The sequence below is a fragment of the Stegastes partitus genome, unplaced genomic scaffold (assembly GCF_000690725.1).
Source record: "Stegastes partitus isolate 25-593 unplaced genomic scaffold, Stegastes_partitus-1.0.2 Scaffold246, whole genome shotgun sequence".
Classification (NCBI taxonomy): Eukaryota; Metazoa; Chordata; class Actinopteri; family Pomacentridae; genus Stegastes; species Stegastes partitus.
Window position 1 is genome coordinate 550,428 of NW_007577977.1, and position 16,466 is coordinate 566,893.

Sequence of the window (16,466 nt, forward strand, 5' to 3'; positions counted from 1 at the left end):
GGGGATAACAGAACCGATACAGCGCATCATGAAAAAACATCGGCACTGCAATAAAACCACACACAAAACTATGTCAACTGCTGGTACACCCCAAGGACAAGATCGAGGGAGAACAAAAGTGCAATGTCATATACAAAATACCATGCAAGTCTTGCAATAACACATACATCGGGGAGACAGGCAGACCATTTTACACCAGAAAGAAAGAACACCAGAAGGAATGTGAAAAGAAAACAGCCACACGACTCACAAGAGCACAAAAAGAAACAGCACTACAAGAACAACTCAAATCAGCAATATCGGACCACAAACATTCACATCATGGACTGGGACAGGGCAAGCATGATCGGGATTGAACAGGACAGGCACAAACGATGGATCAGAGAGGCAACTGAAATCAGAAAGCGCGCTGAGAGGACCATGAACAGGGACGAAAGGGGCTTCATGCTCTCGCACGCTTGGGACTCCCTGCTCCAGAAAAAGTAGCCGGCGGGGGAGTGCGGCGCGCCTGGTGGGGCGGTCGGGTCTGTTGGGCTCGCCACGACATACCATTTCAGTGTGGGCGTGGCTTGCCCGGCGGATCTGGGGGCTCTGCTGGGCGTGCTGCAGGTGCCGGCTGTCAAAATCTGCCGGCTGACACGTCACCCGCTGTCAGTGTCATCTCTGAAGAAGGCGAGCGTTGTCACCGAAACTGTCAGGTAATAAGAACCACACTCTACATGTCTGAATAGAGAACCTGAACATTATATTATCACTAAGAAGACATAATGAAATGTTTTCGAGCTAATTCCACAAGAAATTTTAGGGAGCTTCTTCCTGGCACGACCTTAGTCATGCATATGAGGTACGATGAATTCGTGAGGGTCACATATGTGCAACAACTACGGGCAGGAACTGTCACGAGTCACGATAATGCGAGACACCTCAACACTAGGAGTTGTGTTGGACATGTTTTTGTGACCACTTTTAGGTTTCTGATTTTCCGCTGGAGCTTAAATGTATGCAGAGAGAAAACTGTGAGAGTTATGGACTTGCTGTACTGTGTGTTTTTGGATTCCTGTTTTCTCTGTGTGCTTGGCTGGCGTTGCACTTCACTTTCAGGCAGGGCGGGGCCGATCGGAGGAGGACGCTCCCTCATCGGCACAGCTGCGGCTCATTGCCTCAATCAGCAGACAGGTTAAAGCCACTGCTCACCTGGGGCCTCATTTATCAACAGTGCCTACATACAGATATGTGCGCAGAGCGTGCGTACGAACATTCCTACGCAAAGTATGGAATTTATCAACTTGTACTTATACTTAGGAATGTACGTAAATATACGCACAACTCTGACCGTGCGTACACACATAATCTAGCGGTAGAACAGTGAAACTACAAATAGAAGGCATTCAGGGATTTTGACCACCGGCACATTCCAGCGTGAGGTTGAAGACATATGCGGCATTTCCCAGCCACCACTGAGCAGGATCAAGCCGACAGTGTTGGATGCCATAACTCCCCTGGCCCCAGCCTACATGCAGTTCCCTTACAGCCATCACCGATGAGCCCAAATCAAACGGGGACTTAAGGCCGTCGCTGGATTCCCAAACATATGTGGAGCCATAGACAGCACCCACATCACAATCAAAGCAGCATCACTAAACGAGCTTAATTTTGTAAATAGATGAGGCTTTCATTCAATCAACGTACAGATAATTTGCGATGCGCATTTGTGGCTATCCAACGTTGTTGCCCGGTGGCTTGGAGGAACACACAACTCATTCATTGAGCAGAACAGTTCTGTGGGTCTCCAAGCAGGAGCTGCTGAAGACAGCTGGCATATTGGTAAGTGTTACCGCGTGTGGGATGTTTTAGCTGAACTTAGTTTGGTTATTAAAATATCTTATCTGTAGGTGATCAGGGCTACCCACTGGGTGAAAGCTCGGTATTAATTCATCCTCCTCCAGTTGCAGCCATTTCTCTTTCATGGACTGTGACGCGTTTTTTGGCACTGAGCTTAACGTCGAACCACTTTTTGAAATTTTTGCCAGCGATATCTCCTTCTGACCCAACAGAAATAACTGCGGTGGTTATCTTGTCTGCAGTATTTTTTCTTTCGCTGTTTATCCCAATATTTCACGCACCAAACAATATTTTCTGGTTTGCTTCAACCTCGCTGACAAGTACCACGATCTCAGTTTCATAAAAGTTCCTGTTTTTCGCCCTTTTTGCCACGATGGTGACGACAGGGAAGGAAAAAGTAAATCTTCACTTGCTTTATAAAGACGTGTGTTGTTGCCGTATATGGTGATTTGGAGGCATTTCTGAAAGCAACGTGCACGAGCACGGAGGTTAAAAACAAGTGGGATTTATCAACACTGATGTGCGTACGACTCCGTACGCACGTTTGATAAATACAGATTTTTTTGTACTTACGCACACTCTAAATTTCATTCGTATGACAGAATTTAGAACCTTTTCTATGTACTGATGATAAATGAGGCCCCTGGACTCCTGTGCCAGATGATTGTGCTCACCACGAGTGGTATATACATTCAGGCCGTTAGCAGCAGTTTCGAGCTCTTGTGTTTTTCTGCTAACTATTTTGAGTCACGAGTAACTCCAATATTTCCTCTGTGTTCTCCAGCATCCTCTCCACCGGTCCCAGAGCCCAGCTGTCCTCCCTTCATGCCAGCCTTTACCCCCACAGCAACAGAAGTCGGATTCTCATCTTCCACGAGCACCAGCATGAGAAAACCTCCCCACGAGCACCAGCATAGAAAATCTCCACACGAGCACAGAAAGACCCCCTCCTGCACCGCCACTGCAACCTGCGCACCTGCCCCGGATTCCCCACCTGCCTCCTGGTGTCCCACACCCCCTGGATTCCCCTAAAAAAACCTGTTCTTCCCTTTATTTCCTGTATCCTCTTCGTTTGGGTTCAGCACACACACCTGGTGGCCACGAGCCACCACACAAACATCACATTGGTCAGCACTGTATAACACTGTCCAAATTCTCTGGTTGAAGTTGTTTTTAAAATGTGAATGTGTTCTGCTTTCTGGTCTCCTCTATGACAGTGAACTGAATATCTTTGGGTTGTGGACAAAACAAGTGATTATGGTATCTTGAACTTTTGGAAACACTGACATTGTTCACCATTTTCTGACATTTTATTTAAAAAAAAAAAGTCGGTTCAATTATCTTTACCAAAAAAACAAAAAACAAAACTGTTGCTTGTGAAAGGCTCCAAAATGTGAGAATTTGTTCAGTTTCTTACTCTTGTCTTCTTGTGTTACTAGAGAAATACTAGATTCCTTTACAATCAAAGTATTTGTTGGTTGCAGCTCTATACAACAGCATATCCCTAAACAAGTGGGAAATGCTCACAACTAAGAATCTGCATATAGTAAAGAAGTACTTTTACTTGTTTTTTGATTAAATACCTGAGCTCTAAAGGAGGATACAAGCACATTTAAATGAGAAGGTATCCAATCCTTAGATTCCTACTTGTAGTTCCACAAAATCAACACATTGTTGAACTAAAGTCAGTTTGTAATTATCTTGACTTTCTTTGGCTTTGTGAGATTATGTTAATGAACAAGAATGGTACTTTGCAAACACAGAGGATTCTTCAATTAAATGTATTTTGCCCTATAATAAACCAACAATATATTAGACTAAGCACAATTACCAGCAGCTTCTAGGTGAAAGCAAATGACAAACCACACACAGGGCAGGACAGATGGATCAATATTCTGAGGAGGAGCAGACTGAGACATTATAGAGCAGCTTGTGTTTGTAGAGATAAGGCAATATGGAACAGAAGAGGGGTGGAGCGAGGCTTGTATCTCTGTCTGTTTGCGCGTCTGTGTCAGCAAATTAGTGCAGAGTGCTGCGCCGTGCTGAGGATGGGGCTTTTCAATCCAATATGCCAGAGTCAGCTCTCCGGGTTACATAAGGGATCTTTAGACTTTCCTCCCCCGCACATAAAAACACACAACTTGTCTTCTTTGATGGTGCGAAGTCATCAAGCGGTGTCTGCCTGCAATCTAATCATCACAGTAACAGCTTAAAGAAGCAAGCACAGATAAGCCTGTTTGGTCTGCAACTGGGCAAAGGTTGACAGGAACTGAGACACACACCTTATTTCCAAGCAGTTCCACCCTGCAGGTCGATTTGGTTCAGTAAGATGTGCCAGAACAAAGAGTCAACACTAAGGACACCAGCAACAACCATGGCACTATAACTCTTAGTTAACCCTTGGAACAACAAGCAGTTTCTGGGTGTTTTTGGTTTTTTTTTTTGCTCCTGTCATATTTTCCCTCACTGTGGACTCATTTTTTATTGTGATATAAAGTCTAACACCTCTATGGAAACAGCACAATCATGGCTAGAGGTAGATAGGACTCAGAAATGCCTTCTGTTCAGTATGACAGTGAAAGTGCCATAAATCATAAAAAAGAGAAATCAAAAGTTCAATTTCTTTGGCTAACTATTTTACAAAAAAACTGAAAAACCTAGCATTGACATCTCCGGTTATTTTTCAAGTTTTCACAGGGGTTACCAATACTGGGGGGAATAAAGGCTCTACCTACAGTATAAACTAACATACAACCAATTACAACCTCTACAAACTCTCTCCCTCTTCTCTGCACATCAATTGTGGAAAGGGGTCTTCCAGCAACTTGCTGCTCTGTATACCATTTGTAAGTCATGTTTTATTGAACCAGTGTGGGTTTTTTTTCTTTTAATCTACTCTGTGCTGTGTAAACACAGCCTGCAGTTCAAATGACATTCAGAATTTTTGAAATAATCTAAAACAAACATGAATTATCAAGCTTTTAAGCTTAGATTTTGTAGACTTTTATGAGCAGTTCCATCATGAAAAACCAAATGTAAGAACAAATTTCTGACACTTTATTAAAATTCATTTATTCTACATGTGAAAAATGTACATGTAAAACTGTAACTAGTTAACAATTTATAAAATGTAGAACTACCTTTTTTAAAAAAAAACAAAACGTTAAGACCTGTGGGCAAAAATAATATTTTTTTGCAAAATAAATGCTCAAAGATATCCAACTTTCAAAGTTTCTTTCTTTCTTTTTCTTTTTTTAAAATGATTTATGGGATTCTAACTGTGTCATACTGCACAAAGGACGTTTTTGATTCTATCTGCTTCATGGTTGTGCTGTTTCATAGAGGTGCAGGACTTCATATTGCAGTGAAAAAAGAGGCCACAGTGGAGTTCAGAGGGTCAAAAAGCTAATGATAAACTATCCCAGCAGCACCATGGGAGCCTATTAGAGATTTTAATACTAATGCACTATTGACCATAGGACGTAGGCCGAGGGTTTGTTGCCGCTAAGCGAGCAAAGAGCAAGATTTGGGGTTTGAGGGTCTTGTCCTACCTTCGGCAGTCAGACTGCAAAAACGCTCTTTATAATAAGAAATCTCTGGAAAACACAAACACACAACCATGCAGAGTGAGTAAAACACAGAGCTTCTCATATGTTCTTTTAGGCTGACTGGAGGCTGACACCGACCTTTTGTTTCACCTCTGTGAACCTCAGTGCCACCAGGACAAAGCATAACACAGTGACATTGAACAATGCCACTATTAGCTGTGGAAACATCCTACTGCAGTTCACCTGTTTTTGAACTCAGAGGCCCAAGCTTTTCAAAAGGCACAATGACAGTGTGCCGCAAGCATGCATAGCATGCCACTGCAAACACACACACACGCACATCTTTACAGTACTGAGACAAAGTTCATGTCAGAAGTTAAATATATAGTAGATGTTTCTAGATGAGATCAAATGGGACCTACAAAGACACAGATCAATGGATTACTGAAAAATAAACTGAGACACCAAGAATCCACAGCCCTGTGAGCAGCACAGCTGGGGTTTGTCGAGTAAAATGCTAACATCAGCATGCTAACGCATTCTAAAAGGTAGCTCTTCAATGGGTTGGGGTGACATAGAAATGTGGCATCAACCTAATATTGTGTGTAATTTAAACCCAGATTTCTGCTTTAGCTGATATAAAACCAAATTCAAATTGAAGCAACTTAATGAAATAACATTTTTCTTTACCTTGAATTTAGGTTTTCATGTCCCCTTCTCCATCTTAACATGCCCTGAATACTTCAGGTGGTTAAGACTGTTCATTAAAAATCTCTCAACACCAACAATATCATAAAGCATGTTGTGTTATCTCTCAGAAACCACAACTAAGAAAATAACAGGACAAGCATGTGCAAGCACGACTTATTATGACAGAAATTGATATCAGTAAATTGACTAAAGCATATCTGACACAGATTTCTAACAGGTTTATCAAGAGTTTTGAGATTCTGTCAAATCAACTTTAATGTTGCCAAGCTGTAAAAAATAAAAAAGGGTGATATACCTGATATAAATCCCCTTTTAGCTTAACAAGTTCGTATTTGTTTGCTTTGATTATGAAAAAGGCAAAACACCTATTTATTACTCATTTACTCTATTTAATGAGCAATGAAACTGAAGTTATTATTGTTAGTGAATTATTAACTGCTCCAGTCTTTGGTGAAGTTGCACCTTCCGTTTATGTGTGTAACTGTTCTTGACCCTGTTGCTTGTGTGTCAGTTGGTTTAGAACCATGCTTGTTCCACACTCTGATCTGATCGATCTTGACTGAGGTTAAATAATTTAAAAAAGGAAAAAAAAAAAAGAGTCCTGTGTTTATGTCTAAACATTTTAGCTTGTTAGAAGTTATAATTAGAACCTTTTTTAAAGGGGACATTTTGACCATTGTCTTTCCTTTATCTGGAGTTAGATCGTGGTAGCAGCCGTCCCTGAAACGTTTTCCAGCTCCTTCTGGGAGATCCCAAGGTGTTCCCAGGTTAGGTGAGATAAGTAATTCTTCCAGACAGTTCTGGTGGGGCTCCTCATTTCCAAAGGAAGGCATCCTAGTCTGATGCTGAACCACTTCAACCGGCTCCTTTCGATGTCAGATCTCCTCCCCCTATCTCTAAAGGCCCTTTCAGACAAAACCGGATTTGTAATGCACATGCTGCTGGGTTCAGAGCACTGGTGAAGTCGTGGAGCACAGAGCAAATAGGCAGTATTTGTATTTGTAAGTAGTATGAGTATTCAAAACCTCCTGCGTGACTACACCACTTCATCCTTTCAAGTGGGAAGCTCCCAGCTTGTTGCAAAAACCTCAATAATTAAGACGTCTATTTTAAACATGGGACACTGGTATACGTCATAGCATAACATAATTGAACTTTGAGCATTGCGCATGCGTTTTGCTCAGCATAGCAGCAAACTATCATTGGAATTAATGAGTTTTTGAGGGCATTTCTGTGGTCACGTCCCAGAGCCCAAGACCATAGGTGAGGGTAAAATAAAAAATAAATGAGGGTAAATCAAAAGTTTTCTTCCAGTACAAAACCTGCATTACTGCTGATACTGCACCAAACTGTTTGTCAGTCTCACACTGCATTTTACTGTCACATCTGAACAAGATCCCAAGATACTTATACTCCTCCTGGTGCAGCAACTGATGCAGAGAATACAGCTCTCACTTTAGTTTGGTAGCATGTGATAGCAAGAAACCAGTCATAAATGTATTCATAACTAGGCTGCTTCATTAATAACAATTACAACAGTTGAATATGTACAATAGAAATAGAATTGATGGCATCTAAGCTTCATGTGATGCTGTGAGGCTCTCCTCTGTTTACTCTTACAATGATATTGGTCCTGACACATACTTGAGCCCTCGTATTAATAATGGCTGCATTGTACTTCGGGGAGCCCCTGCTTCTGTGGTTGCTGGTTCAATGTAATGGCATACTGGGGCCCCGAATGGAACTGATCTATCACTGACACACCTCAGCTGTCCCTACTGTGACAGGTCAAAATGTCTGCCATGAAAAAGGTTTAAATATAGCATCTGAACGTAGTAGTAGAGGTACTGATAAGGGTTTTTTTTAAGGTTGAGAGCCTTTTACAGGTTAAAGATATTTCCTTGAGCTAGTTTATTGAGCGAAAGTGATGATATCAGAAGGCGTCAGCAGCCATGAAGCCACAGGGTTCAGCTGAGCCACGTGATGACCCTGGATCTGTAGTATACTAAAGGGAAGGCAGGGAAAGGGTGGGTTAACAAAAGAGGTGGGAGGCTGATGGTGGAGGGATGATCCCTAAAGATAAGGAAGCGAATTAAGTCAATAAATGAAGGAGTAAAACACTAAAGGAGAAAGAAAAGGACACGCAGGTAAAGGTGGGTGACAGTGTACAAACTAAATTCTGACAAAAGGGTTTTCAGAAGCAAAGCATGACAGGAAAGTGAAGTTTGGCAACAGAGAGGAAAATGTAAAATAAATATCCAGAAGGATTATTTTTCTCACCAACATTCTGAAAACCAACAGTGCATGGGGCATCATCAAAGTCTACACAGCTGATGTCCAGGGGGTCCAGCTTCGCTATGTGATGCCCTCGTACCTACACACAGGGCAAGACGGCTCAGCGCATGTGTGCATGCTTCATCAACATATTTCAGCAGATCAGTGTCTGTGTGTGTCCCCTTGTAAACTGCTGACTGCTTCCTTCAAGATTTCCTAACATGTGTCTACACATGCACCAGATGCAGCCAAACTTGAGACTGATACTATGCCCACATTAAGTCTTTAAATTTGTACATTGACTGCATTTTCTGTCTGTTTCTTATTTGCATCTTTGGTGACTGGTTCTTTTTCATTTCAATTAGTTGTATTTATCTGACAGCTTTACATCATGTGTTCTGTGTTTCTGTATATTTGTGTATTGTGTTTATACTCTGTACTGACTGTTATTGTGTTGTTCTAACTTGTAAAGGTCTGACTACATATGCAAATCAGCTTAAAGTTTTAATCCAGTACAGTGCATTGCACACAACTGCGCCATTTATGTACATGGATTCCTTTTAATTAATCAATATATAAATATTGATTTCAAATGAAGATGCTTGGTATAAAGTTTGCACAAAAACTGTTTTTGTATGTGTAGTCTGACATGTAAAACTGCTATCCCTCACTTTGACATAGAAGTCAGAGTAAGCTTGTGTCAAGAAAGTGTCCTTATCCTTTCAGGAATCTAATCAGTTAGCTAGTGTGTGTGGTGGTTTACTGTAAAATAAACTAGATTAAAATTACTTTCAGTGCATACAACACCAGTTTATAACTTGACCAAGAAGTCTGAAAAATCAGTTATTCACTCCAAGAGGACAAAATCCTTTTTCCCCCAGCAGCAAACTGAACTGACGACCTGCTGTCAGTTCTTGCTGTTCTTCCTTATCATGTCACTGTAGGATATCTTGTACTGATAGCAGAGGCCTGAAGATAACAGTCACGTGTTTGTGCTGCAGTCCCTCTGATATGATTTGTGTTTGTAGTACCTGGTATGCTCGGATCAGTGTTTGTACTGCTAGATGATCCTCCACCAGCTTCTCCACGTTGGGCTGAGCCCCCACCAGTGTCTGCACACTGGCCAGTCCCTGAGAGGTCCCACTGATGGGTGGAGGGCTCTGGTAGGCTGAGCCAGGTGGAGCTCCAGCATTGGCGTTACGGAAAAATATATCCCAGGACTGTAGGAGGAGAAGAAGAGGCAACTTACTCAGCAGCTTTAAACAAACAGACTAATGGTTTGACTTCTGCAGTGCCCTCACAGCATAATTTACACCGATATACAGTTTCTTGGATACACAGAGTATTATCTTTTTTAATTTCATAATAAAGATAAAGTTTGTTGACATGCACAACCCACATGTGCACCACAACATGAGTGAGGAACAGGAGGGAAACATTGAAAAGGAACATTTGGTAGCTGTAGGGCTGCACAATTAATGGAATATTTGTAATGGTTTGGCTTTACACAATTAAACAACATATTTGACTGTGATATTGACATTTTAATGCTACACTCAGACAACAGCCCATCTACATAAGATCACTTAGTTTCAGCTCACTCCTTTCTGAGTTGCAGAGCTTGAGTAAGCTAACGTGCATGTGAGGTGTTTAGAGAACATAGGTAGAGAATAACTCTACATACTGTAAGTCTGACTGTCTACTTTATTTATGCAGAATAACAACTGAAAAATGTCACTGTTTGCATTTTTCCTGATGCGCATAAAGTAAGAACATGGCAGCAGCAATGAGAGAAACTGTTTGGGGCCTGAATGAGAGAAGTCCAGTCTGTTTAACAACTGATGATGTGGTGAACACAGTGAGGGCTGCAGAGTTTTGACAGTTTTCTACAGACTGCAGCGTGCCATGGTGAGTATACACAAGCTGTATTTACTAAGAGGTTTCTTGATATTGCAGAAAAACCAAATATTGCAATGTCAGTATTTTCTAATATCATACAAGTCATCTGCATATGTGAGAAGTTTGACCTGATAATAGCATCAATGTCATTGGAATTACTCCTGTAAATGTCTCAGATAGCTTTAGAAAATTTCACAGCTGCTGTTGATTGCTTGAAGAAAACTCTGTTGATCAAGGTCATTCGGACTCATCATTTGAGGGCTACGTGTGTGGATCATACTTGATAAACCACTCATTAGTTTTTTTATTTGGTATTGTACATCAAAGTGGTGGACCACTGATTAACTGATACCGCTCGTGAAGCTGAATCACCAACCTGGTGACCTTCCATCTCAGCTTCTAACCAGGGAGCAGAGTAATTGGCTTAAAGCTGCAAGAAGCTTTAAAGATCCGTGTTGTCACAGTACATCAACACTTGGGTTTCATTACCAACAGAAAATAACTGCAGGCCATAAAAATCTTGATAAAACATCACAAATTGTGTATCTATAATTAAACTGGGACAGAATTTAATACAAGTGTCTGTCTTCCACACATCCCAACATTTTTCAAGTTTTGCACCCAGTGTTTGTAATAGAACATAAGTCCACAGTGTGAAAGTGTGTGTTCACGGCTTCCCAGTTAATGCACCGATCAGCTTATTGACATAATCTGACGCTGTTCTTCTTGGCCCACTACCAGCAAAGTTTAAAATGCGAGATAAATTCATTTTAAAACTTACTACTAATTCCAATTATTGGTTTTGAAACAGCTCCAGAGGACAAACATTTAGGCTGCACATGAGGCCAAAAACCTACACATTTCCATTTGTCATAACACTGCACCTGGCATGTAGCAAGACTGTCTCTGTTTTTGTGTATGTCCAGCCATCCAGCCAACAGCTATGCCGACTGTAGCCTATGACATATGCCCTGTACAGCTCACAACACAAAAAATCATGTAACCATGCACCCTTACATTCAACAATCAATGCATGCATGTCTTTGAGCTGTGGGAGGAACCAGGGCTGCATGGATAAAATTAAAATAGTTTAAAAAATAAAAATAAACAAAAAAAAATTATCAAGTGCCAGGTCCCAGACAAAATACGGTGAAGATCTTGGAAAGTTAATACATTCAAAAACAGTGAATGGTGTAAACAGGGAAAATAATGAACATCTGTAAAATAACTCTTTTTTTGTGGAGATAAAAACACAAAAAAAACAGAAAAATTATAGGCAAAAATGAAAAAAAAAAAAAAAATTACCACTTCTAAAAATAAAGATTTTTGATGTGGAAGTTATTTATAGTTTTGACATAACTAGTTATAATTATTAGGTCAAATTAAGTTAATTATTAATAATTAGTACTTTTTTCTGTATTTTTCCAAGGTGATTTTACAAAACAAAAAAACATCTGTAAGATAATCAATTGGGGTTTTTTGGGTTTTTTTTTAAATGCTAAAAAACAAAACAAAAAAAAACCAACTAACTTTTTACAATGCACTCAGCAGGGAAAGCATGTAAACTCTATTTGTGCACATGTGCAGTGACTTTTTTGTTCTGTATAACATCTCAGCTATCAGGCTGGAGTCTATCCCAGCTGACTTAGGGTGAAGGCAGGGGACACCCTGGACAGGTCACCAGTCTATCACAGGGCTACACTTAGAGACAGACAACCAAGCACACTCACATTCACACCTATGGACAATTTAGAATCACCAATTAACCTCAACATGTTTTTGGACTGTGGGAGGAAGCTGGAGAACCCGGAGAGAACCCACGCTGCACGGGGAGAACATGGAGACTCCACACAGAAAGATCCCGGTGCCCCCACCGGTGACCTTGCTGCAAGGCAACAGTGCTACCAACTGCACCACTTTGCAGCCCATCTCAACTCTAATTTATAGCATTTTTAACATGTAATGTCTTTTTTAGCACAAGTTTTATTTTGTTTAGCAGCTTTCAATGTGAATAAACTGCCACAATCCCCCTGCTGTACTATCGGTCATTGACTTTTTGCTCGACTGCTTCCGCTGCTGCTTTATTCTTAAAACATGCACAGTCAGTCATGAAAACATGCAGAGGAAGTTTCTATTTGTGTAACCTTTACCCCACTACAGTTTGGACAGTGACAACTGCCAACTCACTGCGGTCTCTGAGGAGGAAGGTGAACAGTTGCTCTAAACAAAATCAGTGTCAACGTTTTGGAACAGTTAACAGTGAACAGAGGTTTAATGCTGTAGGAGGTTTTACAGACACAGATCAGCGCACATCTCTCTGAGTGAGGCTGCAGGTAATCATGTTAAGAGTCTTTTGCATAATTACTTGTTGCACCCTTTAAGGCAGAGTCTCCTCCCACAGCTAAAGTAGCGCCAAGGTAATTGATTTCTTTTGGCGGTGGTTAATGAAAATAAAGACACCATTAACCCTATTCAGGACTTTCATGTTGCCATACGTAGAAGGTCTTTCGAGGTCCATTGGACCCAAGTAAAGAATATGTGCAAAATATTTGTTGGTATTCATTATAGACTTTTTTACTATGTTAAATACATTGTCAGATAAGTTGACATATTTTTAGTTCCAAATGCATGACAAATGTCCCTCTTCTTATATTTAAAAAAAAATCTTCAAAAAAAAAAAATAAAAAAACCTGTCACCTTCACCAAATGGCCTGGGGTCCAAAAGACCCCAAAAGTCCTGAATAAGGTTAATGGAAAAAATGCTGATATTGGCCCTGATACTTGTTTGATTCCTAGTATTAATAATGGCTGTACTCCACTTTGGCATGCCCCAACTTTTGTGGATGTGGGGTTAATGTCAGGGCTTGTCCATAAGCATCATTGTGCACATAAAGACATGACGCTAACACATCATCCATCCATCCATTATCTATACACCGCTTAATAGACTAGGGTTGGAGGAGGGCTGGAGCCTATTCTAGCTGACTTAGGGTGAAGGCAGGGGACACCTTGGACAGGTCGCCAGTCCATTGCAGGGCTACACTTAGAGACAGACAACCAAGCACACTCACATTCACACCTAAGCACAATTAAGATTCACCAATTCACCTCAAAATGTTTTCAGACTGTCTGGGAGGACACCAAAGAATCCAGAGAGAACCCACACTGCACGGGGAGAACATGCAAACTCCACGCAGAAAGATCCCAGTTGTCCTCACTGGGACACGAACCGGCAACCTTCTTGCTGCGAGGCAACAGTACTAACCACCTTCCACCTTGCAGTCAGCAAAAAACAAGTAATATTAATAAACCAAGGAATCTCTGCTTCTGTGTTTGTTCTGTGCATATTCGCAACCAAACATCCAATCTACTTTGAACATGGCAAGTTTTACTTGTAGACCAGAGGAAGTGCAGAGTGGAGTGGCTACAGAAAGGCTGCAACAACTCAGCGACTCAGTAACAACGTCATTTATGACAAGAAAGCTGTGTTGCCAAGATTGACTCCAGAAAACAAGCAGCAACTAAAAAAAACTTGACCACAATCATCTAAAGTGTGGTGCTCTGTAAGGTCCGAAAGGCACGCTATCATACGCTGTAAATGCAACAACAGTATAAAGAGGAGCAAGTTTCACACATTCAGCATGGTGAAATGTATTTCTAGAGTAGTTGTGCAGAGTAGTGAGAAAAACGTAGGGTGTTGATGCTGTTAAAAATATAGTGACATATCTGTAGTATGCAGAGCTACCTTTTTTTTTTTTTAGAATTGTCCAAAATCTCTTGGCATGCTGAAGCATTCAGAGTTCCTTTCACTGGACCTAAGGGGCCAAGCCCAGCTCCTGAAAAACAACCCCACACCATAATCCCCCTCCACCAAACTTTACACTTGGCACAATGCAGTCAGACAAGTACCGTTCTCCTGGCAGCCGCCAAACCTAGACTCGTCCATCAGATTGCCAGATGGAGAAGCGTGATTTGTCACTTCAGAGAACGCGTCTCCACCGCTCTAGAGTCCAGTGGCGGCGTGCTTTCCACCACTGCATTCGACACTTTGCGTTCCACTTGGTGATTAATGGCTTAATAATTGAAACCCATTCTTAAAACCCATTCCATGAAGCTCTCTACACACTGTTCTTGAGCTAATCTGAAGACCACATGAAGTTTGGAGGTCTGCAGCGATTGACTGCAGAAAGTTGGCAACGGATGCGGATGCTGAGGCAACGGATGTGCCTCAGCATCCGCCAACCCCGCTCTGTCAGTTTACGTGGCCTACCACTTCGTGGCTTAGGTGCTGTCATTCCCAATCACTTCCACTTTGTTACAATACCACTGACAGTTGATGTGGAATATTTAGGATCAAGGAAATTTCACAACTGGATTTGTTGCACAGGTGGCATCCTATCACAGTACTGTGCTGGAATTCACTGAGCTCCTGAGAGCGACCCATTCTTTCACAGATGTGTGTAGAAACAGTCTGCATGCCTTGGTGCTTGATTTTATACACCTGTGGCCATGGAAGTGATTGGAACACATGATTTTGTTTATCTGGATGTGTGAGTGAATACTTTTGGCAATATAGTGTATATTGATTCCATTTTTTAATCTTAACTTTCATTTTGTCTTTTTTATGATTTATCGCATTCTAATTGTGTCATACTGCACAGAAGACATCCCTGAGTTCTCTCTACCTCTAGTCATGATTGTGCTGTTGCCATAGAGGTGTAAATCTTTATATTGCAGTGACAAATGAGCCCACAATAAGTAAAAATGTGACAGAAACATAAAGGGCCAAGAACTGCTCGGAGTGAGTATGTCGCTGCAGGCCGATGAAGATTAGTTTTCACTGACACCACTACTCGCACGTATGTTTCGTTTTACAAAAATCTGTGCCCCTGAGGACAAATTCAAATTTTCAAATGACACACATGCAGTCAAACACACACATAAATCTGTACCGTACCTTGTGTACATTCCTGGGATTCTCCAGCCACGCGTAGTACATCTCCTCTACATAGTTGGAGCTGGTGCCATTAAGGAAGGGCTCAGCAGCCACAGATGCATTCAGGCGCCTCGCGGGCTGAAAAGTTCTCGAGCCCCCTTTGACCACTACTGTTCTGTGCTGCGATCGGCTCTGAGCTGTCTGCGCAGCTGTTAGAGGCTGAAGCCTCGCCACTGTAGTCCTTAAGCGATGCATGGCTGTAGGTCAGCCACAGCTCCTCTAACCTCCCTCCCTGGGTGGATGAAAAATGCAGCAGTTCTGTCCAAGAACAAGGAGACCCTCCAGGATCCTCAGCAGCTGCCGGTCTCGCTCCTCCTGTCTGGATGAACCGACGAGGTGGGGAGCTGGGGAGCTTCTCCACAAATCCTTTTCCTCTCCTGACCGCACACCAGGTCCTGTTTAATCTAAATGCACATCAAACACAGATGTTGCTATCGATATTCTCTATCTGTGTTAGTAACAAGTCATAAAACCAATTGCATTAGTATGTCTTTGACTCAAATTACTCAGCAGCACCCAGTAAAGAGATGAATATTAAAAAATACCAGTTACAAATATTTAGTTTCACTTTTACAAAAGCTTTTAGTTGCTCTTGATATTTTTTTTATTATTTTATCTTTGTTTTATTTTAGAAACTGACTGTACAAGGTGCCGTCCTGATTTGTGTTTTAGTATTATATATTCTTTTATTTCAAAAGTTTTTATTCTTTTTTCTGTCTAGCTTTTGCATCTGTTTTTGTTGTTAACTGTCCTATACCATGTACAGCAGTATAGGACATGCTATAGAAATAAACTTGATTTGATTTGGAAAAAATATGTATTGTAAGTGACCTAACAAACAAGAGGAAGCAGAGACTTTGGAGGGAGTTTTCTTCTTTAAGTCTTTTTTTGTACTTAAAAAACTGGTTAATCAACATCAAAATAGTTGGCAATAAATGCAATAGTTGACAAGTAATCAATTTATCAGTGATTTGTTACAGCTGTCATTAGATAGGATCAAATCAACATTGGTTTTCATGGGGGTTTTTTTTCCTGCGAAGAGGTTTTAACTAGTGGCAAAACGATAAGATATAGGGAGAATAAAATATGTTTATGCAATTTTTAACCGGTTCTGTTAATGGAAGTTTCTTCTACTCAAACACAATAGACATTTTGGTTTATCTACTGGTCAGCAATAACAGGAAAACACAGATTTC

The 16,466-nt window shown here is 41.1% G+C and overlaps 1 protein-coding gene across 6 annotated transcripts in view; it reads right to left on the reverse strand.

Moving 5' to 3' along the window:
* The window catches only part of LOC103357314 (2-oxoglutarate dehydrogenase, mitochondrial), a 39,336-nt gene extending 23,798 nt beyond the window's left edge, over positions 1–15,538 (reverse strand). The window contains exons 1-5 of one of the 6 annotated variants that reach the window (XM_008281820.1): positions 15,232–15,538; positions 9,407–9,595; positions 8,413–8,475; positions 2,416–2,420; positions 1,753–1,787 (exon numbers count right to left, since the gene is read on the reverse strand). In XM_008281820.1, the coding sequence (XP_008280042.1) occupies positions 1,753–1,787; positions 2,416–2,420; positions 8,413–8,475; positions 9,407–9,595; positions 15,232–15,465 (526 nt within the window). In that variant the 5' untranslated portion in view covers positions 15,466–15,538. Of the gene's footprint in view, positions 1–1,752; positions 1,788–1,906; positions 1,910–2,415; positions 2,421–3,259; positions 3,278–3,978; positions 3,988–5,393; positions 5,439–7,739; positions 7,745–8,381; positions 8,476–9,406; positions 9,596–15,231 lie in introns of all 6 variants that reach the window. The other 5 variants (XM_008281822.1, XM_008281823.1, XM_008281819.1 and 2 more) reach the window with 5 other exon arrangements.
* Between the last annotated feature and the right edge of the window lie 928 nt (positions 15,539–16,466).